The sequence below is a fragment of the Diplotaxodon limnothrissa genome, linkage group LG8 (genome assembly GCF_057381915.1).
Source record: "Diplotaxodon limnothrissa isolate DT_005_m linkage group LG8, D_limnothrissa_male_GT1.1, whole genome shotgun sequence".
Lineage (NCBI taxonomy): Eukaryota > Metazoa > Chordata > Actinopteri > Cichliformes > Cichlidae > Diplotaxodon > Diplotaxodon limnothrissa.
In genome coordinates, this window is record NC_140603.1 from 2,027,314 (window position 1) to 2,051,286 (window position 23,973).

Below are 23,973 nucleotides of genomic sequence, written 5' to 3' on the forward strand. Positions count from 1 at the left end.
AAAGTTTCATAAAATATGGGACCCAATTATGACGTATGTCGGTTTGGATATTTCTGCTATTTTCTCACGGGCCCTGGTATAATGCAAGAAGATCAATGCTATTCTACATATATGTATTGTTAATCGTATCATAATCAAAATGTCTGGATTTTCCACTTATTTCTTTGTATTCATGAGCCGGGTTGTCTGTTTGTTTGTTTTGTTTTGTCTGTTTTGTTTCGTTCTGCTATGTTGTTGTTGGGTTTTTTTGGGGGGGGGTTGTCTTTTTTTTGTTTGTTTGTTTAATTTTGGTGTCAGTGTAAAGTTTAAAACTCAATAAACGCACAGTTATAAAATTATTCTGAAAAGTTTAGGCCTACCACATGTTTGTTTTGTACTTACTTATATAATCAAAATAAAATATTTGTTGTTCTGTCACAAGTGCAGTCTCTGATTTAAACAACACATTTGTTTTTCATTCCAACACAGGAGCTGGAATGTTGTAATATTTTAAGGATGCTTGTTTCCAGTCCAGGCATTACTGCCTGAATGACTGTCATGGATCGAGGTGATCCAAATGTAGGTGCAGAAGAAAGTCTTTAACTTCCCTTAAGTACAGTGGCAGTGGATGTGGGTTGCAGATGCAATGAGGTTGAACCTGCAGGCGACCATCTTCACTGACCACACCATCTGTGACGGAGGACTCATCTCTCCTGGTGTCCTGCAAGCAAACAATCATATTTTTTGGAACATGAACTTAATTGCTTTCTTAAAACATTTTTTTCTGCATTTGGTATGAAACAGACTCCAATTTACACAATCTCAGGCCCCCTCCCCTCCGGAGAGGTGACATTCAATGTCCCACTGTCAGTCTGGATAGCCGTGACCACCACCCAACACACAATAATGTCATGAAAGCATCATTTTAAAAAGATCTATGCAAACATGGCCAATAACTTTCATTCTAATGATCTGCAAAATGATTTGGGCACAAAACAAATGCTGCTGTTAGAAAACTTGCAGACTTCACTATATACAGTGTAGACCCTCTAAACTAAGTTTGGGGGATGTGATCTTTCAAGAAAGACCAAACTGTTGTTGTTTGTTTACTTCCACAGCATGTCTTATAGAATTAACTGGAGTCACCAGCAACAGCATCGTGCAGTCATATCTCAAGTCTAATAACAGAAGACAGGAAAAGATCAGTACAGAAACAACTTCCCCAAACCAAAGCACAAATAAAACAATAAGTAAAACAGGCTGATCTAAAGTATGATTAAAGCTCAGCCTGATTAATATAAATGTCACTGACAGTTACTAATATATTGGAAAACCAAAATACTTACTGATGTCTTTCTGTCCAGCAGCAGGACCCGAGTGCTGGACCCGAGCCTCAAAGACAGTAAGAAGCAAGCAGAGGGAGAAAAAAACAGAACATTTTTCAGAAACTGATTTGATCCTTAATGGCTGTGCAATCATAATAACTTACAACACAGAGGGTCAATGTAGACGCCATACAACCAAATTAGACTAACACATATAGTATTAAAAACACCATCTACTACTGTGTCTGAATGTGTGGTATTGGTACTGTCAGTTTAGGCCTAAAGAGACATGCGTTTAAAAAAATACCACCTAATTTAAATATAATCATTACATGCTTGTTAAAAGTTAACTTCCAATATATAAAGTTTCTTATAAGCAAAATGACCAGATCTAACATATGGCAGGGTTTGTAAGTAACATAATGTTTCTTATGATTCAACTGTGGAATTTAACTTAATTCTTTAGAAGAACAAACTGTATTACTTTATTCTCAAGTATAAAGCCAACCTAGACGTTAACCATTTAACAGGCCACTAATCTGGACTATAGCTGTCACAACAAAACTTGTTTTTAAACACATTTTTAACAAAACAAATACTATTGTTATTATTATTATTATTATTATTATTTAAAATGTAATAAAACAGAAAAGTCGTTAAATAGAAAAGCAGTTTGCTTATGCTGTTAAATAAAGGCTAGATTTGACATTAATAGATGCCACAGATGTTCAAAAGTTGCCACAAAGCATTAAAAAAAATAGACGTCTCCGAAAACGTCGGAGCATTTCTGCAAATATGTGATGTCTTGATAAATTGAGCAGATATTTGAACTTTACACAGCTACATTCTTGCCTGAAAATATCTTAAAAGTTTATGTTGTGACGTTTTTGTACATTTTCTCCCCAACAAACACAACACTGTTGACGAAATGTTGTGCACCATCAGAGTCACCTGTGGTAGCACCTAAAGGCAAAGGAAGATGCTAACCATCGCACGAAAAGTTGGACTTCTGGACACGCTAAAGGAAGGTAGACGTTACCATATTTTTGAGATTATAAGGCGCATTAAGCGAAACAAAACAGATAAGTCAAACTTTACTCAACTCATTCTTCTTGCTTCCTCTGCTTTTGTACCATTGATTCATTAATGATTCATTAATGCTGAATCCTCTGGCAGCTGCTCTGGACCTGAGAACACGGTTTGATCTTTGGTTTCATCCTGTAATACTGGACTTATTTGTCTACGAAGATTTGAACTTTGAGAGTTTAAACAAGAGAGAAACATGTGAAAATGTTCATGCCTGTCTGAGAAAAGTGTAGAAAGTGAACGTATCCATATGCTTCTGTGTTGAGCTCTGGGAGTAGAGCCAAGCCAAACACTGGTCAGTCAAAGTATTTGGACTTTTTTTTGTAATAAAAACTCCTCAAAGTCCACTAATTCAAACATAACTGAACACTAATTTCTAAATGAACTGCATGTGGGTTTAATCTGAGCCTATGCAATAAATAAATAATAATAAGTTACAGATGGCTCAGAGCTGACGGAGTTCCTACATTACTTCATGTTCAAATGCATCCAGCAGGTGTCAGCATTAGCCTAAACAGAAATGGGTGAAGCCCACATCCTGCGTCCAACCCCAACACTGAAGATGATTTATAATTGTAACTTTATTTGCTGGTTACAGAACACAAATACACATTTAAATGAATACATAAGTAAACATTATTAAGTCGACAATTAAATCAGTTGATTTTGTGGTGTGTATTGTTTGTTATTATAATACTCTAGGCTCTTTGCAGGCACTTCATCTCACTGATATCACTGATACTGACGGTTGCTTTTCTGTCCAGCTCTAATTACCCACTGGAAAGCCTGCTGGTCTGATACTTACCAGTTTCTTCTGTTTCATTAAGAAGGTCTATTATGAGAGACATATAGAGATGATATAGAGAGACAGCTGTAATTCAGTTAAATTCAATTAAATGTTATTTATATAGCACCAAACCACAACAGCAGTCACCTCAAGGTGCTTTATATTGTAAGTTAAAGATCCTACAATAATAACAGGAGGACAGGACGAAAATCAGATTGTGGAAGATAGCCAGAGAGTAACAGAAACTGATTAAATCCAGTGTGTAGTATGAACACAACACCATGTCCACCTGCTCTGTGCCCCCTCAGAAAGCCAGGCGTGGATCCTGATGATGTCACGGCCCCTCAGTCCTCACCTTGCTGGCTCATCATTTTCTGTGTGGCCCTCTCCTCTAAGCAGTCACGTGTGTGTGTGCATGGGTTGGTTATGGTAAGAAATGGGGTCTGCTGAACAGGTGTGTGTAATCACACACCTCGTCCTGATATCCTCATTTGTGGCCACTACTTGAGGCGGTGGCAGCCCTTCAGTCTCTGCTGGATCGTTGGGTAGTAATGGCGTATGGCACCTTTGCCACTGTGATTGTGTGTCTTGCCTTTTGTGTGAAAAACTGGAACCTGCAGTTTCCTTGTATGGCGGTGCTGTTGCAGAGACCTTTGCAAAAGAGTATTGAGCTGTTTTATTTTCTTAGGAATGAAGGAAATCCACCTGTGTGGAAGTCCGGGACCTTGTCATTGCCGTGGACTCTGGGCACATCCTCCTGGATCTTTCTGCAGCCTTCGACCCTGTTTCTCATATTTCTCTCATGTATAAGCAGCCATCTTGGCCTCACTGCTACTCTCCTGATTCTTCAACAGAACTTGAGCTTCTGTGCTTGGACCTCTTCTCTTCACCATCTATATGCTCCCCCTTGGTGACATCATCTGCTTCCATTCCTATGCTGAACTTTATCTCAGTACCAAAGTCTTCACCCAGCTCCTCCTACAATCACTACAACCTCTACTGAAGCTCAACGATCCTAATCTGGAAGATCAGCGATCCACTCGTTGACTCAGAGGGCTGCTTCATCTCATCCTTCCCTGAAGATGATATTCTGGGGGGTGTTGTAAGCTCTGGATAGGCTCCAATACAGCAGGTAAAATCAGTATTGAACATGTCACCAATTTCTAAGTAAATGTATTTATGCTGTTAACATGACGCCTGTGACAACCCATCCAATCCAAACGTGCAAAGAATTCAAATTGTAGACGCCCATAAATTAAGTTTATAATGAAAGATTACACAGAGAAAAAGTATTGAACACATTTACTGAAATGTAATTAATATTTTGTACAAAACCTTTGCTCCATACTTTGTTCAATATTTATTTTACCTGCTTTATGGCCAGGACTAAGCTCTGGGAACATGACACCCTTCTTGTAACATACTTTTTATATCGTACATATGGCAGAAATGTTGTAATAAATACATATATTAATACATATATTTATGACTCATTTTTTGCAAGCTGCAAATTAATTGCATAAGACCAAGTCATAATTTAACAGCACTATTAGCATCACTGTTTATGAACATGTGTACAGATATCCAGTGACCCCGAAGTTTAACCGCACTAACAACTGTTTGGCACAGTGTGAGGAGTTTGGAAAGGAAAGCGACTGGATGTTTCGTGAAGTTTCACCTCTCTTTAAAGAAGCTTCTTCAGCTCTCAGACCAAACGGTGGAGAGTCCCAGGACATTTCAGCCCTACTGGGAGTCCTCGCTTAAGCTCTTTGACTCACTACTGATCATGTGCATCTTTGGGTGAAGGAAAGAGACAAAAGACACCCTGTGGGAGCCAGAGTTTAAGAATTGATCATAATTACATTCAATAGTGGTGTATAAAACTATGTGATTAAAGATCGTTAGTCCAATGTCCTACACACCCACTGAGCTGAGGTGTTCAGCCCTGTAAAGCTGCCTGTGTGAGCCCTGCAACAATACACTGAGAACAACATGAAAGATCCTGATTTTACACCAGGATCTATATCTAAATGTCCCACACAGCCAGTAGCAGTGTTTTGGTTATGAGAGAGTATTTGTCACCTTTGTGTAATTAAAATGCATTACTTTACCTTACTAAATATTATAAAGTTAAAAGACTTTTTAAACAGAAACAAAAGTATGCCAATAAACTGTATTTGTTTGGCCCTATGATCACCTGTACATTCTGTCCTTGAGTGAGTTATTGTCACAGTTTGAAAGAGAGTAAAAACAAAGTTAGCATTTTGTTCCTGGGTGATTCCTCGGAGCATCCACGGGATGCAGAGCAGCAGACATTCTCCCTCAAATCTGCACTGACTGTAAGATCTATTTTATAGCTGTCAGCCATGGAAAATACATTTTAAAAATATATATAATTTGTCATTATATGATTATTATTACGTTGCCATGGTGTTATAACTCAGCCATAACTTTGATGCATTTCTTGGCTAATTTTTGCATTTCTTGTGTGGTCAACAATCATTTGTTTGTTTGTTTTTCTTCTTTTACATGGACCCTTCACGTGGAGGGAGTATTTTCACCCAAAATGTATTTTATATTTAAAGCTCATCCTGTGAACTGTGAGGCGGGATGAAGCCATAAAAACACACATTCTGACAGGACTTGAATGCAGCATGCAGACAGCGCATTGGCGTACACGTGAGGGCGGGTTACCTAACTTTAAAAACACACTCCTGCCACGTGAGAAGCTTCCTAACAGCCAATGAAAAAAAAACCTGTGGTCGGTCCACATTGAGCCAATCAGAAAATAGCAACAGACTTGTGGGCATGGTCCGAAAACATTCACCACAGTAACGCTGGACTCTGTTCGACCCAAAGAAGCAACATGAACTGTGATTAGAGCGAGCGGCTTCACGCGCTCTGCTTCCGTATAGTCACCGAGCCAGCGCTTTATTGTACTCCAAAGTGTGTTTAGGTTTCCCGTGTCTGTATGAGGACATGTAAGTGTCGAGAGTTCACTTTGACATGTTTTTTCCACATCTGCCTGTAGTTGCTAGGGGAAGTGACGTCAGCAGCGAGTGACAGCTTTCACAGACTGGGAGACGCTGCGTACCCGTTCAGCTGTCTGGAGTTGGATCAGAGTAATCGGAGTCCATCGTTAAGTTTGGGATCACAGTGGCCCCCAAACTACGGAGAGCATAGACTACGCGTTTCACGGTACCGGGCCATACCGATATTACAGACTTTCGGTGGTCAGAAAGAGAAAAAGGGGATGGTGAAACCTGCGCTGTGTACAGGAAGAGATCGAAAGGGACCGGGCTGTGTACACCGACGGACTCAAAGCTCTAATATTCCTTCATACTGCAGGAGAAGTGCTTCATAACTAAGATAAGGAGACTGTGTCAAAGAGCACCGCGGACATGGAGCTCAGAGTGGGCAACCGCTACCGGCTGGGCAGGAAGATCGGGAGTGGGTCCTTCGGGGACATCTACTTAGGTGAGTGGAAGCTGTCACCTGAAACGTGCCGTTCAAAACACTGCTGCGCTTCAGAAAGTGAAGATTTGGTCACCGCTGCAGGACTTCCGGGTCTACGTGATATTTACTGTTTGTTATCCCGTGTGTGTGGTGTTTAACCCGAGGCAGGTCATCCACCCTGCAGCCCTCACCCACGACAGTGCAGTTAGTGTAACGGCAGAAACACAAGGTGGGTTACACGGGGGGGGGGGGGGGGGGATGATACAATAGCCTGAAAGTACGGAAACAACAAGGAACAAAACGAGGAAGAGTGTGTACTGTTACTGTGTGTACTGCGCAGGTCCTTTTCTTTTCTTTCTTTGCCTGTCCCGTTTGGTTCTTTTGCATCAGAATTCTTGTCTAAAGGCAAACAAAGATGCCCAACGGATTTACTTTACCAAATGGACCATCCCAGCCTTGCCTTAATGGTCTATTTGATTCACCTTTTATTGTTTATTTTATTTTCACTTGCTACACACGGGACAGACTTGACTGGGAGAAAGAAAAAGAGCGGGGAAGAGGGACGGGGATAAAGGGCAACAACCAACAAAACAAACAGACAAAAAACACATCTATCAATCACCTGGATCACCTGCTGAGAAAGAAAAAAGAGAAAAAAAGCAAAGAAAGAGCAACATAATAAACAACATCATGATGATCTATGGGAATATGACAGTAAATACTAAATATTAAACATTATTGTGCAGCACGTAAGATCGACAGCGCACAGTGTGCTTTAAGGTAGGAGCCAAAAAGGGTGTAGTTTGTGTGTGTGAGCACCCGTGTGTACACCTGTGAGCATGGACGCGCTTGTTTTTAAAAGGTTCCTTCATGTAATGATCTGATAGAGGGGGGGGGCACAGCCCCGTCCTCCAGGGCATGAAGCAGGTATGGAGGAGATCAAGAGACCAAGGAAGACCAACAGAGGGGCAGCTGCGCCACTGTCCCAGAAAGAGCTGAGGAGAGTCCCAGATGAGGGCTCACTCAGCAGCCGCGGAGCAGAAGCCAGGGGGAGTTGCAGTGACGCGCCCGTGAGCTCCGCCGGCAGCCAGCCGTGCCTGAGTGACCGAGCCCCAGGCCGAGAGGCCGGGGGCTACCCCGCCTCCGAAGGAGCCCGAGTGAGCCCCAGGCTCCAGGCCCCGATAAGCAGCCGCCAAGGAGTGAGCCGGTGTGTACCCAGGCGCCCACCCCCGGACACAAAGAACCACCAACGCACCGATGTCTGAGGGCGTCTGCCACTGGCAGGGGAAGTGGTGGTGGGTGGAGATAGGCCTCCAAACCTTGGAGGGCCTGAGATGTCCCCAGAGAGGTGGCGCCTGACACCCAACCTGACATATAGACACAGACATACAGGCACACACAGACACAAACATCCATTCCCACCCTCATGCTCTCATATGCACTTACTCCACACTCAACCAACGTGGAGACAGACATAGAGAGACGCTGTACACACGATCACACTCCCCAAGCGTACTCTACGAACCGGGTCTAGGTACCCTTGCCCCTGGAGGGGGGAACTGCACCCAGACCCAGGTGATGTTACCCTTTTCCCTGCGGTGGGGAGAAGCAGACCGCCCCGACTCTGCAGCAGCAGGGAGGCCCCGCAGTCGGACGGCCAACTCCTCCTCCTAGCCCCCCCGCTCCAGCAGGTCGCAGAGAATGGGGGTGAGAGAAGACTCCAAACCTCCCTCCACCCGCTCATATGTAGTGTTGATGCATGTGTGTTCTAAGGTGCATTTAAACCCAGGAGGGCATGGAGCTACCTGCCAGAGAGCAGCAGGTAAGCGCATGGTCCCTCCTGCTAGCCCTCAATGTCTACATGTATTTAACATTGAGAGGTGGGCAACGACGCCAGGGGTGGGGTGTACACCCTGATGGTCTTTTGGAGTCCATGTAGCGTGCCCACCCCCAAGATCCTATATGTATGTGTAATGAGAGTGTGAGTAATGTGAATGTCTAAGTTGTGGGATAAAATTGAGGCACAGGCAGCCAGAAGGGGACAGAGGGGGGGGGGGGGGTAGTCTCCCCTGCACCCTGGTGACACACCTTTACCCCAAGGCCCTGCATGTGTGGGTGATTGTGGTGGAGCGGGAAGAGGGAGGCAGCTGGAGATGGGGAGGGAAGGAAGGGAGGGGCAAATGGCCCCTCCCTGGAGCCAGCTCCCCCGCTGACCGCAGTAGACACCCCCATACTCTGCAACCCACCAGGGAAAGGGGGCCCAGGCCCATTGGGACCGGGGCCTAGTTCAGCAGCGCCGCCTGGCCCCACAGAGCCCGGGACAGCTCACCTGGCCCCACCACAGAGAAAACTGCGCCCACCCCGTCATCCACTCATCTTCCAGATTACACAAGACAATAGACACCCAGGCTGAGATCTTCCTCCACTTCCCATATATCTCTCCCCACCTGCAGAGTGAGTTCCTGGAGAGAGGAGACCTCCTGCAAGATGTGACAATCTCCCCCACCAGTTGAAGAGCCCCCCAGGTGGCTCGATGCACCGGCGGCACCTTGCGCCAGGGCTGTGGCCCCTCCACCCCCACTAGGTGATGGAGCTGATCAAAGGAGCCCAGAGCAATTGATCTGATGTGGTGGCAGAGGCAGAGGCTTTCTTGGCTATGCATAGGGCAGTGAAAACCATATGAGCTATATTCTTATCTGTAGTGACATTATCTAAGCTGCCCAACAAACACACTAAAGGGGAAGTTGGAATGTTACATTTCAGACACTTTGATAAGTCTTCACATATCTCGCGCCAAAACTTCTGAACTGGTGGACAGAACCAAAGAGCGTGGATATAATTGTCCGGTGAGTTGGTTTGGCAGTGTGAGCAGTTGTTGGTAGACGTTAAGCCCATCTACTGCACAGGTCTTAATCCGGAACATATCTGTTAGCCTTTGTGTTACACATGTATGTAACCGTACAGCCACACTGTCCACTCCGTGTGGGAATTTCTTCAGTCTATGCTGTTCAAAGGGTCGCCCACTGTGACCCCAGTCCATAACATCAATGGTTCAGGGAGTGGCACCAGTGTGAGCCAGGACACACTGACTATATCTAATATCTAATATGCCAGTCAGCCACTAATATGAACAAAGACTGTATAAAAAGATGGTTGTGGCTTGAATTTTAACATCTGGGCTGCTGCCATCTTGAATTTATTTTAGGGAGGCGGGGTTCAGACAGAAGTTACCACCTACAATGAAACAGACAGCACTCATGTATGGGTCAGCAAGCAGTACCGTTTCAGCCACAAAGTTACTGATGTCTGCATCACAGCAAGCTCACAAATGCTGACGTGGTGGTCGAGGCCCAGCAGCTTCCAGCATTAGATGCTACCTGATATGATAGAAGCTTAGTCTTCACTTGCGTGCTGAGCTAGAAGTGTGACTTTGTCTCGTCCAGCATGCTGTGTTTTGCTAATCGTGTGTATCACTCACTGTGAGGTACATACGAGACATCCTTACATCAGTTACCACAGTAAATATTTTAAATGTAACCTTTTTGACTGGATTGCATTATGTAAAAGTCTAAACCCTCTGTGCTAGTGTGAGGACGGAGAGTGTGCTTCAAACAAAGGTCACCCTGACCCTGTTCAGAAGGCGCCTGGTTTTGTCCGTCCTCGGGGGGCCTGCAGGGGTTGGCCTGTTACTGCTGCTGGTGACCCCTGTGGCTGGATTTGTGTCTCTGCTAGCTACTGACATTAAGAGGTGTCATTGTGCCAGAGCTAAAGATAATATTCACACTTATCTTAATTCCTTGAAATTCAGTCGTCACTTTAAAATGAGTGGTTGGAGCTCATAGTGGGGTCATATGAACACACCTGATGGGGGAGCAGTTGTTGTCCCAGTGAAAATGATAACGTGTGGACGCAGGTTTCCACGTGTTTCTCTCCATAGTCGAGAGAGTCGGCTGAAGATGAGCCAGTCTGGTTTTCTGTAAGACTGAACTCACCTGTTAGAAAAGTCTGAGGCTCCGGTGGAGCTCAGGATTTATCCACAGGAGATAATGTGGAACGTGTGGAACACCAAACATTATGTACCATCCTGATCTGTTCGTGTGTTAATGAAAATACTGTGTGTAAATGTGTCTCTTTGTTTTTTCCACGGCTGTGATGCTGCTGGCACTTATTGAAGTTACAGGGTGTGAAATCTCACCACTAGATGGCAGCAGTGTTAGTGTTACTGCTGTGTTTGCAGCTGTTAGCTGTCAGTGCTAACATCGGTGGACGCTCACACATGCATGAGCATGTATTCAGACTGTTCTGCTGGGTTCTCACCACATACGTAAAACACGATTCGGTGACACAGCATGTCCATCCTTGCCTCTGTACTCAAGATGGTGAGGTAATATGGCAGCTTCCACAGCACAGCTATGAGAAGGATTGACGTTACTGGGAAATGTAGTTACACAGTAATCATTGCATGAGTACAGCATCGGTTTTTTGTCTCAGTTAACCCTTTAAAGCCAGTCAGAGCAACACGCTCCGCTTTGCGTAACTATTTTTAAATCCCTGTAGCACTGCAACCACGTAAGCTAGCGCAATATTTTTCTTTTTTTGCATATGAAACCGGAGGAGTTGTACTTACATCTTATGCCATCAGCTTGTCCTAGGTCACGGTTTCCTTCCACATATAGTTTTGCAAAAATTCTATAAAAAGCGCTTGCAGCAACGAAGACATAATATTCCAGAAATACGCTTTGCTGATCCATCAGCTGTTCGTAACACTTCCTACACTGAAAAAGACGTCAGCGCGAACTATCGCATGTCCGCCATTACCTGCCCGAAACCGGAAGTGACGTCGTTTTCGCGGAAAATGTGGGTTGTTTTTTGTTGTTTTTTTACTTATAGGCCTTATAAACCTATACTGGTATTTTCATAAGTCATGTTTGACTTGATGCTTTTCTGAATAGTTTCTGGGATGCTTAGAACTTGAATTGCACAGCTGGAAATTGTTTATTTTGATGCACCTGCTGTTTTCTTTGCAAATTTGCATCATAGGATTGTTTTTCATTTTTTTTCTGCAGTATATAAAAATTGCTGTATCTCAAAAATAAAACTATGAAGACACTCAAAATAAATTTCCTGTTGTTGTAAAATATTTTTTGCAACTTTTTTGTATTTAAAGTTTTGAGGGATGAACCTCTTAAATTTCTCCAAGTAGAAATATATGTTAAAACCAAAAATGACTTTCAATTTTTTTGTAGTTTATTGCACTTTTTTGCAATTAATGTAGCACTATGGACTTAATGCATACATATTATTAAAATTTGGGCTATAACAGTTGTATTGCTGTATAGCAACTTGAAATACTCCCAAAATTGGCACTACAGCATGTACAAATATAAGATGCGCTCTGGCGGACTTGGTTCTATGGTCGGTCTTAAAGGGTTAAATAACATGGGAGTTGTTAGTGTCAGCCTTGAAGTCACATTCACAGGCAGACGATAGCTCTGTTTGTGCGCCGCTGACATGTTTTAACGGTGCCGATGTCGGCGCAGCACGTCTGGGCGTGCTGAATGTGCAGGTTTGAACCCACAAATGTCTTCCAGGTAAACGGCAGTGTGAACCACTGCACCACCCAAATACTGTACGAGGACCACTACACCGACACTGTGACTAGTGTTGACTGTGTTTAGCAAACTGATGATAGTAAGTTTAATAATAAAAATCCTGTTTGGCTGGTGCACCGAGGGCCTGAGGCTGGCAGGTCCGGAGTTTTCCTTTAAAGAAGCAGGTAAGGTGCTGCAGCAGGAGCAGAGTCTGCACATGTGCTGTGTCACAAAAGCATTTGGAAGGGTGGCGTGAATATTGCAGAACATGCTGCTCCCTGTTTGTGCTCCACTCACAGCATCCACCTCCCTCTTCGAGCACCTGTCTGCTGCCTGACCCTGGTCTGCCTGCTCCTCCTCCATGTCCTGGAGCTCGGCCTCACCTGGGTTCCTGTTTGTGCTGTAGCTGACAAAGATGCAGCTTCTTGAGGATTTGTTGTGGTTTCCTGTTTCTCTGCTGTGTTGTGAGTCCAGCTAAGTCACGATTTATGAAATTTGTTTGTATTTAGTTTATTTTGAAGGTTCAAGGTTCTTTATTTGTCACATGCATAGTTAAACAAGTAAAACACATAGTGAAATGTAGCCTGACACGCTCCTCGACATGTGCAAAAATTGGGGGGGGTGTAGAGGAAGAACATATTATATATATCTACATATAGTATGTACACTGGGTGAATGTGCAGTAGTAGCAGCAAGCAGGTGAATTCTGTACATTAATATGAATAGACATCTGACTATTTTACAGGATAGACAATATAAACATATTTAAAATTAAAGGAATTGAAATGTACATTGTGCCTTGGTTTAGAGTGTCTGGAAGAGTCCTGTCTCAGTCAATTATAGATGATGTGAGAGGCTTGGGGATAGAAGCTCCTCTTGAGTCTCTCTGTCCTTGCCCGGATGATGTGGAACCTTCTACCAGATTGCAGAAGTTGGAACAGTTTGTTGCCAGGATGGGACGGGTCCTTCAGTATCTGCGCTGCTCTAGTCCGGCATCTCCTGGTGTAGGTGTCCTGAAGCGGGGGGAGAGCAATCCTGCAGCAGCGTTCTGCTGTACGGATCACTCTCTGGAGAGCTTTTTGGTCCTTCACACAGCTGTTCCCAAACCACGATGTCATGTTCTGTGTGAGGATGCTCTCCACAGCGCCTGTATAGAAAATCCTGAGGATCTTTGGAGAGACCCTGAACTTCCTCAGTTGTCGTAGGTGATACAGGCGCTGCCTAGCCTTTTTGGTCTGGACCTGAATGTGGGTAGCCCATGTCAGGTCTGAGGAGATGTGGACACCAAGATACTTGAAGCACTGCACCCTCTCCACTGGAGCTCCATTGATGATAATGGGCTTGTAGTCTCTGTGCTGACCCCTTCTGAAGTCCACCACCAGCTCCTTGGTCTTGCTGACGTTCAGCTGGAGGTGGTTGTCCTGGCACCATGATGCCAGATTCTTCACTTCATCCATGTAGGCCGCCTCATGAAGGAGACACACTGACGTTTACACAGCAGTGTGTAGGTGTTGTTGTCCTTCTGTGTGCTGCTGGAAACAGGAACATGTTGGAGACCACAGGACTCATCATCAGGAACATCTCCATGAATATTGCTGTTGTTGATGTTGTGGCTTCCATTATATCTGTGTGTGTGTCACTGTGTGTATTAATGTGTATCCCTGTTGGTCTTTTTCCAGGCACAGACATCTCAGTGGGAGAAGAAGTTGCGATCAAGTTAGAATGTGTGAAGACGAAACATCCGCAGCTCCACATCGAGAGCAAGATCTACAAGATGATGCAAGGAGGAGGTGACCACAGTCTGTCTGTGTCTTCGTTCTCATGCAGTCTGTCACGGTTAGCTGCAGGACTCGTTAGCTGCAGGACTCGTTAGATGGTAAATGGTAAATGGCCTGTATTTATATAGCGCTTTACTAGTCCCTAAGGACCCCAAAGCGCTTTACATATCCAGTCATCCACCCATTCACACACACATTCACACACTGGTGATGGCAGCTACATTGCAGCCACAGCCACCCTGGGGCGCACTGACAGAGGCAAGGCTGCCGGACACTGGCGCCACCGGGCCCTCTGACCACCACCAGTAGGCAACGGGTGAAGTGTCTTGCCCAAGGACACAACGACCGAGACTGTCCAAGCCGGGGCTCGAACCGGCAACCTTCCGATTACAAGGCGAACTCCCAACTCTTGAGCCACGATCGCCCGTTAGCTGCAGGACTCGTTAGCTGCAGGACTCGTTAGCTGCAGGACTCGTTTCCTGCTCCTACTCTCTGCTCTCTTTATTCCTCCACGTGTAATGTGATGGACACTTGCCTGTCGTTGCAGTGATCCCATTAGTCACCAAACAAACACAAGGTCATGTTGAATGACCTCAGTGAGCCGTGGACCACCGCTGTGCTGCGGTTTAGCACAGAAGGCTTCTGTGTCCACGCCTCGACTGTCCCGTGGGTTGGATGTAGCAGCCTCAGCTCGGTGCACGGCTCACAGCAGTGATGATCAGAGTTTAACACAAAGTTCGTTTCAGTTCAGGTAGGGCTGCTCAATTAATTGAATTTTAATCACGATTACGATCTGGGCTTTCAACGATCATTAAAAATGACTGAGCCGATTATTAGCCCCTCCCTCATTTATCCGCGACACCTTAAAGGCCGGTCCGTGAAAATATTGCATAAACCGTCCGTGGCGCAAAAAAGGTTGGAGACCGCTGATTAAGAGGACCCGAGGGAAGCTCGGAAAGCTAAGCAGAAGTTATTTGGAGAGGAGAGTGACTGCCGTTGGTTGAAAAGAGAGTTTAAAAAAAAAAACTTCAGTGGTGTTGCACACTATTTTATATTATTTTTTAAAGTCATTGTTAACCCTTTAAAGCCGGTCAGAGCAGCACGCTCCGTTTTGCGTAACTATTTTTAAATCCCTGTAGAACCTGAACCGTGTAAGCTAGCGCAATAATTTGTTTTGCATATGAAACCGGAGGAGTTGTACTTACATCTTATGCCATCAGCTTGTCCTCGGTCACGGTTTCCTTCCACATATAGCTTTGCAAAAATTGCATAAAAAGCTCTTGCAGGAACAAAAACATAATATTCCAGAAACACGCTTTGCCGATCCATCAGCTGTTCGTAACACTTCCCACAGTGAAATGATGCACATGCTGTTTTCTTTGCAAATTTGCATCATAGGATTGTTTTTTGTTTTTCCTGCAGTATATAAAAACTGTATCTCCAAAATAAAACTATGAAGACACTCAAAATAAATTTCCTGTTGTTGTAAACTATTTTTTGCAACTTTATTGTATTTAAAGTTTTGAGGGATAAACCTCTTAAATTTCTCCAAGTAGAAATATATGTAAAAAAACAAAAGCGATTTTCAATTTTTTTTGTAGTTTATTGCACTTTTTTGCAATTTATGTAATTACTATGGACTTAATGCATACATATTATTAAAATATGGGCTATAACAGTTGTATTGATGTATAGCAACTTGAAATGCTCCCACAAATGGCACTACAGCATGTAAAAAAATAATATAAGCTCTGGCGGACTTGGTTCTATAGTAGGTCTTAAAGGGTTAAATAAATATCGTCAAATAATCGTGATTATCATTTTTGCCATAATCGAGCAGCCCTAAGTTCAGGATTATCACTGAGAAAGTCAGACACTGTGAATCTGCGGCGCTCCACACTGCTGAGCTCTTCCTTCATGTCCGTGTCAGTGCTGGGAGCACCGGACAGCACCAGGTAGTCCAGCTCTTCCAGGTCTCCCACTGCAGTCTCAGGACTGTGAGACAGGTCCACAGAAGGACAGGACAGACCTTCATGTGGCTGGTGTAGGTGATGGATGCACCAACAGCACTCATTGGCCCTCATGTTCCTGAGTCTAAATCACACCCTGTGGGATGTGATGTAAGCCTGTGACGTAACATCCTTGATCCAGGTCTGAGAGGAGACCCCAGCACAGCTCAGCCAGTGTCAAGATTGCCTGCAGGCACATGTGGGCTTTACACATTGCAGAGATGCTGCAGAGTTTCCTTTAGAGCGTGGAAATGACTGCCCAAACCAATACACAAGTAGGACGCCAGTTTTCATTTTGTCAGCGCCACATTTAAAGGAGGGAGTGAAGTAGGACAGAATCACACTTTGTTACGTGGGTGTGGGCCTCAGGAGCCCTGCTGAGTGTGAGTGAAGGTTTCAGTATCAGAGCAGGAGCACTTTGTTACCCCCGAGGACACGCCCTTCATCACTGTGTGCTTATTCTGAGCAGCGCAGGAGGCGGTGATAGTGGAGACGCTGCCAGCAGGAGAAACCCATCAGACAGTGACTGCAGACGCATTTGTTTCTGTGTGGTTGCAGTGGGCATCCCAACAATAAAGTGGTGTGGAGCTGAAGGCGACTACAATGTGATGGTGATGGAGCTGCTGGGACCCAGCCTGGAGGATCTCTTCAACTTTTGTTCCCGCAAGTTCAGCCTGAAGACGGTCCTGCTGCTCGCTGACCAGATGGTGAGCTGCTCTCACACGAACGTGCACACAAACGTGCACACACACACATGAACGTGCACACACACCTGCTGCTCACACACACACACGAAAGTGCACACACACACATGAACGTGCACACACACATGAACGTGCACACACACCTGCTGCTCACACACACACACACGAACGTGCACACACGTGAATGCATGAATGAAGCCGGGCGCAGATACGAGCTGCACTGGACCTAATCTGTCTGTCTTTGTTTGTGGTCCACTGCAGATCAGTCGCATCGAGTACATTCACTCCAAGAACTTCATTCACAGAGACGTGAAGCCGGATAACTTCCTGATGGGACTCGGCAAAAAGGGCAACTTGGTGTACATTATTGACTTTGGTCTGGCTAAAAAGTACCGAGATGCTCGCACGCACCAGCACATCCCGTACCGCGAGAACAAGAACCTGACTGGCACCGCTCGCTACGCCTCAATCAACACTCATCTTGGGATCGGTAACAAGCCTGTTTGTCATCCGCCACGCACTCCTGCTCCTCTTTATCCCACCTGAGATACTCTGCTGCTGTAGTGAAACCCGTTTCCTCTTCATCATCTTTATTTCCGCTCGTTGTCTCCACAGAGCAGTCGAGGCGCGATGACCTTGAGTCGTTGGGATACGTCCTCATGTATTTCAATCTGGGCTCGCTGCCTTGGCAGGGGCTGAAGGCCGCTACCAAGAGGCAGAAGTACGAACGCATCAGTGAGAAGAAAATGTCCACGCCAATCGAGGTGCTGTGCAAAGGCTACCCCTGTGAGTTTGCCGTCTTCAGAGCTTTCCTTTATTTGAAGCCGCGTGATCCCAGCTGCACGTCGGCTCAAACATGTTTGTTTCCACTCTGTCACAGCTGAGTTCGCCACCTATCTGAACTTCTGTCGCTCCCTGCGCTTCGATGACAAGCCCGATTACTCGTACTTACGGCAGCTCTTCAGAAACCTGTTCCACAGACAGGGCTTCTCCTACGACTACGTGTTCGACTGGAACATGCTGAAGTTTGTGAGTATCAGCTGTCAGAGAAGCAGGAGAACATTAAACAGGTTGAACAGGTGTGACTCCATCCTGTGGTCTGAGATGTTGGAGCTGCAATATCACTCAGTTTTTTTCTTTAGTGCTGAAACACAACAAGGATGACCTCGAGGCCCTTTTTACTGTAAGGGCAACACTGAAAGTAGCTGTACATAATGTTTTGTCTGTGAGATGGTCACGAGTCTTTTTTTCTGTAATGGATGAAAGTTAATTTGTAATTCATGAAATCTTTATTAGTTAACGTTAAAGAAACAGACGTCAGCCTGAAGCAAACTGTGTTTCCTGACACAGCAGGTCCTCTCTGCTGCGTCTGTTTACACAGGACGGTGAGATGTTTAGTGACCTGCTAGGATGCATCACACACGGGGACCAGACTGACAAACAGGGCTCGTCTCCTCCTCGTTTGTTAGCTGCTGGTTTGTTATTGTGTGTTAAACATTTAGAAATGATCTGCAATGGTTGTTTGAGTCCTGCTGACAGCTGCTCAGTACCAACACAGCTGCCGGGTCCAGCTCAGTGAGGGCTAACAAGTCATCATCCACCTGTCACTCAAAGCAGCCACGCCTCTAATTATGGCCGACTGTTCACATGTAAAGAGATATTAAAACTGTGCATAGACATGAACACGGGGTTAAAGAGCAGCTCTGCAGTTTGTAACAGGGCACACTGTGAGTTTGGATCATGTCATAGTTTTAGTCGATACTTCATGACCCTGTTTTTCTGTGGCTCAGGTTCAGATGTCTCGGCGTGGACTGTGAAGGTCGTTACTTTGCTTTAGACCAAAGCTGGTGGAAGTCCCACCCTGTCAGTCGTCCATGTTGGCGACAAACCAGGATGGCAAGCCTGTCACATTAGTAAGATGTGTGTGTGGAGGCTGGTACGTGGTCCTGTGATGGCGTCTTTGTAACAGAGAGAGGAATTCATGAAGGGGAATAGAGCTCCTGCACGAGTGCACGCATTAGTGCAAAAAGTACAGAAGCTTGCTGAGCATAAACGAATCTGTGCCGGGCCAAAGTGCGCGCGATGGTTACAGTACAGGGTTAGCATGCGTGCAGAGGCTAATAAACCCGCAGAGTCTCAGTCGGTCCATAATCTGTTCTGTGACCTGCTAAAGGGAGCCAACCGTGCAGCAGAGGAAGCAGAAAGGGAGCGTCGGGATCGGGACGACCGGTTGAGGCACAGCAGGAACCCCGGGGCGAGAGTCCCTGCTGCGCCCGGGCGCCCCCGAGGGACCCAGGAGGGAACAGTGCCCACCCCGCTAACACCCACCTCACAGACAGGTCAGTTCACTCCAGCTGCGTTAGCATCGTTAGATCACATGTAAGTGTCCCAAATACGCAAAAAATGTAGGAAACAACCTCGGTAGAGGACGGTGTTCTCCGTTAAAGAAAAGGAGATCGTTGGTACATGTATCTGTGCACTTTCATATTTCTGTGTTCCAGATGCTCTATGTTGGTTTTTCTTACAGGTGCAGTGTTGTGCATTTCTATTTGTACTCCATCCTTTTATTAGATTTTGTTCTATTTTCTCCCTCCTTCCTTTTATTCCTTTCTCCTGCCTGTCAGCTCAGATGCTGTCAGCTGTAACTGAAATAACACCAAAGAATAAATAAAAGAAACACAATGTAGAGAACTTATAGAGCTGATCCTGGTGCATTCAGATCACAACTCTGTAGGAATCTGGTGTCCAGACGTGTTTATATGCAGTGCGCACGTCCTGTAGACGAAGAGGAGCTGCTCCTGTAGTGTTGCTGTGGCCTCAGTGGCCTCAGCGTGTCAGCTGATGATCTGTCTGCTGTTGTGCGGCTGGCTCCTTGATGGAGGTGATGGTGCTCTCACATCGTTTGTCTTTCCTTTAACGGTTCAGGTGATGTTACTGTGACACGGTGCAAGCATGTACAGGTTAACATGAACTCCAGCCCTTTGCAGTCAGTCTTTGAAACATGGACTTATTCATCTCACAGTACGATGTGTTTATGGTCTCCAGCTAACACGTCTCCTCGACAAGTGTCCGGGATGGAGCGTGAGCGAAAGGTTAGCATGAGGCTGCACCGCGGCGCTCCGATCAACGTGTCATCCTCCGATCTGACTGGGCGACAGGACACCTCCCGCATGTCCACCTCACAGGTACAACACTCCCTCTGCTCCTAGTCTGTGTGAACCAACAGCACGAGACTCACTGAATATTTCATGTGAGCTGAGCACGCAGAAAAGCCCGCGCACAAGTACGGACGACAAAGCTGGGCTTGTTTGGGTTTTCAGCAGTAGTGCAGCAGTAGTGCAGCAGTAGTGCAGCAGTATTACAGCAGTAGTGCAGCAGTAGTGCAGCAGCAGTAGTGCAGCAGTATTGCAGCAGTAGTACAGCAGTAGTGCAGCAGTAGTGCAGCAGTATTGCAGCAGTATTGCAGCAGTAGTACAGCAGTATTGCAGTAGTAGTACAGCAGTATTGCAGCAGTAGTACAGCAGTATTGCAGCAGTAGTACAGCAGTATTGCAGCAGTAGTGCAGTAGTAGTGCAGCAGTATTGCAGTAGTAGTGCAGCAGTATTGCAGCAGTAGTGCAGCAGTATTGCAGCAGTAGTACAGCAGTATTGCAGCAGTAGTGCAGTAGTATTGCAGTAGTAGTACAGCAGTATTGCAGCAGTAGTGCAGTAGTATTGCAGTAGTAGTACAGCAGTATTGCAGCAGTAGTACAGCAGTATTGCAGTAGTAGTACAGCAGTATTGCAGTAGTATTGCAGCAGTAGTGCAGCAGTATTGCAGCAGTAGTGCAGTAGTATTGCAGTAGTAGTACAGCAGTATTGCAGCAGTAGTGCAGTAGTATTGCAGTAGTAGTACAGCAGTATTGCAGCAGTAGTACAGCAGTATTGCAGTAGTAGTACAGCAGTATTGCAGTAGTATTGCAGCAGTAGTGCAGCAGTATTGCAGCAGTAGTGCAGTAGTATTGCAGTAGTAGTACAGCAGTATTGCAGCAGTAGTGCAGCAGTATTGCAGTAGTAGTGCAGTAGTATTGCAGTAGTAGTACAGCAGTATTGCAGCAGTAGTGCAGCAGTATTGCAGCAGTAGTGCAGCAGTATTGCAGTAGTAGTGCAGTAGTATTGCAGCAGTATCACAGCAGTAATTTTTCTGTAAGCTGGTACTTGTTGTCCTGTAATCTGATGCCTGTGTGATGATGTCGTGTTGCTGAGTTGTGTGTTTGGATTCTGACATATTGACTCTGTTCTCTCTCTTCCCTCAACCTCAGAATAGCATTCCCTACGAGCATCACACCAAGTAGACGCTCGCCATGTCCTCGTGTGACAGCGGCAGCGCGGGGTAAGTCCCTCCCAGTGTTCTCGCCGTGTTTGGTGCAGCTCTTCAGCCTGCTGTCTCGGTCGGACGCCGGCTGTGGGGACAGCTGTGTTTTGGAGCGTCATGGTCTGTTCTGACACTGGCTGCTGCTCTGTGTCTCCGTCAGGTGGTGTCTGAGGTACCATCCTCTGGTCTCCAGCTACGAGCTCCTCAACGAGCACCAACAATACAAGCAGTCCGAGCCCTGATCTCCACCATAACGTCTACGGCTCCAGCTCCAGTCACAGACTGACCCTCTGATGCTTTTCCATTTACCTTTGTGATCTGAATCCAGACTGTTGGTTTTCAGGGCTCTTTACTTTTGGGGCCACTTGAACTAGTTTATCAGGGCTGACCCGGCACCGCAGCAGGCTGATCCAAACCATGAGGACCTCACGGACCGCTGCATCAGCCTTCCTCACTGGACGGTTTGTCAGTGAGAACTCTGAATAGGAGCGTCTCGGTCTGAGGGCGGGCGCACTGTTCACACGTTCAGTTTTCATTTCGTCTCATTTGTTAGTGTTGTCGCCGACAGCCATCCCCACACGCTCCTGATTGATTCAGCTGTTTGTGTTAGCGAGTAACTCTAAACCAGGCATCCTGCTGCTCGTGTATGTGAGCTAGCATCAGCCCAGAGACAGCAGCTGAGAGGCCAGCTTACAGCATGACATCACATTTACAGCTGCATGCTGTTTTCCATCTTTTTTTACCGTTGGCTAAAAATCACTCATGTACTGTTTTTAGTTTATTCAAGCTGGCAGGTAAATCTTTTTGCTTCGGTGAAAAACTCAGCACTAGTTTTTTGTTGTTGTTTTTAAACAGGATTTTTAAAGTGCTAAAGTTAGCAGGCTAGCTGCAACATAGCTATGCTGCTATGGTGGCGACACTAACATCTTTATCTTATTGCAAGTTAGTAAATGAGCTGCAGGTGTGTAGATGAGCTGATGTCCTTGTTTCTCCTGCAGCGTGGAGCCGGTTGTTTGGGCAGAACCCGAGCATAAATGTTAGACGCACCCGGGAGAGCAGAAGGTTGTCTTGATTTGGTGTAGGGATGGACTTTGGCAATAAAAAGCTAAATGTAACATAAAAGATTGCACAGAGCACGTTTCGATGCATCGCAGGCATCCGGATACAAGCCTGAGTGTGAGTTAAACTTAAGAAGACACCTTTGCAGGGGTTGGGTTTCCCCCGAGCGTCCCAGGTTTCTCTGCTCTATCACAAAGAAGCACTGTGTTGGGCAAACACATCATTGGGTATATTTCACCAAAAGTTCTTTCACTGTATATATAATATTCTTACTTTTGAGTTCGTATTGTTTCTGCACTGTGAAACATTTATAATATTAAAGTGTGTTTGGGTTTTTGTGACGTACCAGTGGACAAGAGTCTGAACATGATTCAGGAGTCGCTGCGCCTCCTTGAGGGCAGCAAATGAGAAGCTGAAGGACTCTGTCATCCTGGTGCTGTGACAGCACCGTCTGCACCAACCAGAGTGCGTGCCTCTTTTTCAGAAGTAGTGCATTGGGTTTTTATATGAATGCGTCTTACAGTCGACTGTAATAAAGCTCCATCTCTGCTGTGAAAAGGCTCTGCTGTTGTGTTTTTGATGTGAACCTGTGCGCTCTGCTACGCTCCTTCATCACATCTCTGCTGTGTACACATGAGCCAGGAAAACAGACGGAGCTGCAGCAGTGTGCGCGCTCTGATGTTGGTCTGAGAGAGTCACGCACAGAGCAGCTCTGTAACAGCATCAGGCAGGAGCGAACGCAAGGAGGAGCTGAAACGACATAAAGATCAAAGTTTGTAGTGCAGCAAAAATCAGGGTATTGCTCCAAACACATGTAGGAGGGGGAATAACTGGGCAGCTTGAGCTATTATATAATATACTACATGTATTATAGGTAAGTTGTTCACTTTGTCTTCACAGTACTGATGTAAGGATCCTTGGGAGGGAGGTAGAAATGTCAAAGTGAGGTCAGAGGTGACGTGTTTAAAATCTTTCTACAGTATTTTCTGTAAATGGACAAACAGCACATGACAGTTTGTAGGTTCTAAAGCTTTTTGTCAAGTTTCCACCAATAAATCATCAAGTTGACTTTGAAGACTTATCATTGATTTATATTTGTCTCTGATAACGGGCAGCACAGTGGTTACACTGTCCTGACAGCACTGTCCTGAGTTCAGTTCCAGGTTAGGGTATCGAACTCAGGACCCTAACCCCATCTGTGTCTGTGTGGAGTCTGTTCTCTCCGGCTTCCTCCCACAAAGACATGCAGTTAGTGGGGATCAGTGTGAATGGTTGTCTGTGTGTTAGCCCTGCCACGGGCTGGCGACCTGTCCAGGGTGGACCCCGCCTCTCGTCGTATGACAGCTGTGATAGGCTCCAGCCCCCCAACGACCCTGATAGGTGGAAGACGGTGGACGGACTTTGATGACCTCAGTGGGTGTCAGGCAAACTTTGAATGGATTGTTAACACTGGGCCACTCTACATGCCTGTTTACAGACACAGTGACACCAACGGCAGGAGTTATGTCACATTATTGTAACTGAGAAACGTCACAGCATTGCTCACAATGTGAGGGCGGGGCTGCAATAACCCTGCTGTGCTTTCATATTAAGACTAATCTGTGTTGACGTTTCTCTGATTATTGTTTCATAATGAAGAAAGGTCAGATATTACCAAACACATATAAAAAAAACTCATCTAAACAACATGTAGTGTAAAAATAAATGTCTTGGAGACAGCAGCTAATCAGATATTTTAATTGTCAGGTTTGGATTCAGCACATTAAAATAATAAGAAACAGCACTTTATATGTGAAACAGACGACTGTCCAGCAGAGTAAGACAAGCAGGTGAACAGCAGCAGTATA

At 45.5% G+C, this 23,973-nt stretch overlaps 1 protein-coding gene across 1 annotated transcript; it reads left to right on the forward strand.

Annotated features, from left to right (window-relative positions):
• Nucleotides 1-6,210: 6,210 nt before the first annotated feature.
• On the forward strand, nucleotides 6,211-23,194 carry LOC146626098 (casein kinase I). Its single transcript, XM_085361152.1, has 10 exons — nucleotides 6,211-6,654; nucleotides 13,904-14,014; nucleotides 16,570-16,718; nucleotides 16,977-17,205; nucleotides 17,331-17,501; nucleotides 17,596-17,744; nucleotides 18,889-19,054; nucleotides 19,761-19,900; nucleotides 21,015-21,085; nucleotides 21,228-23,194. The coding sequence occupies exons 1-9, from the start codon at nucleotides 6,579-6,581 to the stop codon at nucleotides 21,045-21,047; spliced, it is 1,224 nt and encodes a 407-aa protein (XP_085217278.1). The 5' UTR covers nucleotides 6,211-6,578; the 3' UTR covers nucleotides 21,048-21,085; nucleotides 21,228-23,194.
• The last annotated feature ends 779 nt before the right edge of the window (nucleotides 23,195-23,973 follow it).

What these genes read in the sequence shown, in the direction of transcription:
- LOC146626098 (XM_085361152.1), top strand. Translation starts at nt 6,579, where the DNA reads ATGGAGCTCAGAGTGGGCAACCGCTACCGGCTGGGCAGGAAGATCGGG. An exon ending in CTTCGGGGACATCTACTTAG is followed by an intron (nt 6,655 to 13,903) that starts GTGAGTGGAAGC and finishes GTCTTTTTCCAG; the next exon opens with GCACAGACATCTCAGTGGGA. An exon ending in GCTGTGCAAAGGCTACCCCT is followed by an intron (nt 17,502 to 17,595) that starts GTGAGTTTGCCG and finishes ACTCTGTCACAG; the next exon opens with CTGAGTTCGCCACCTATCTG.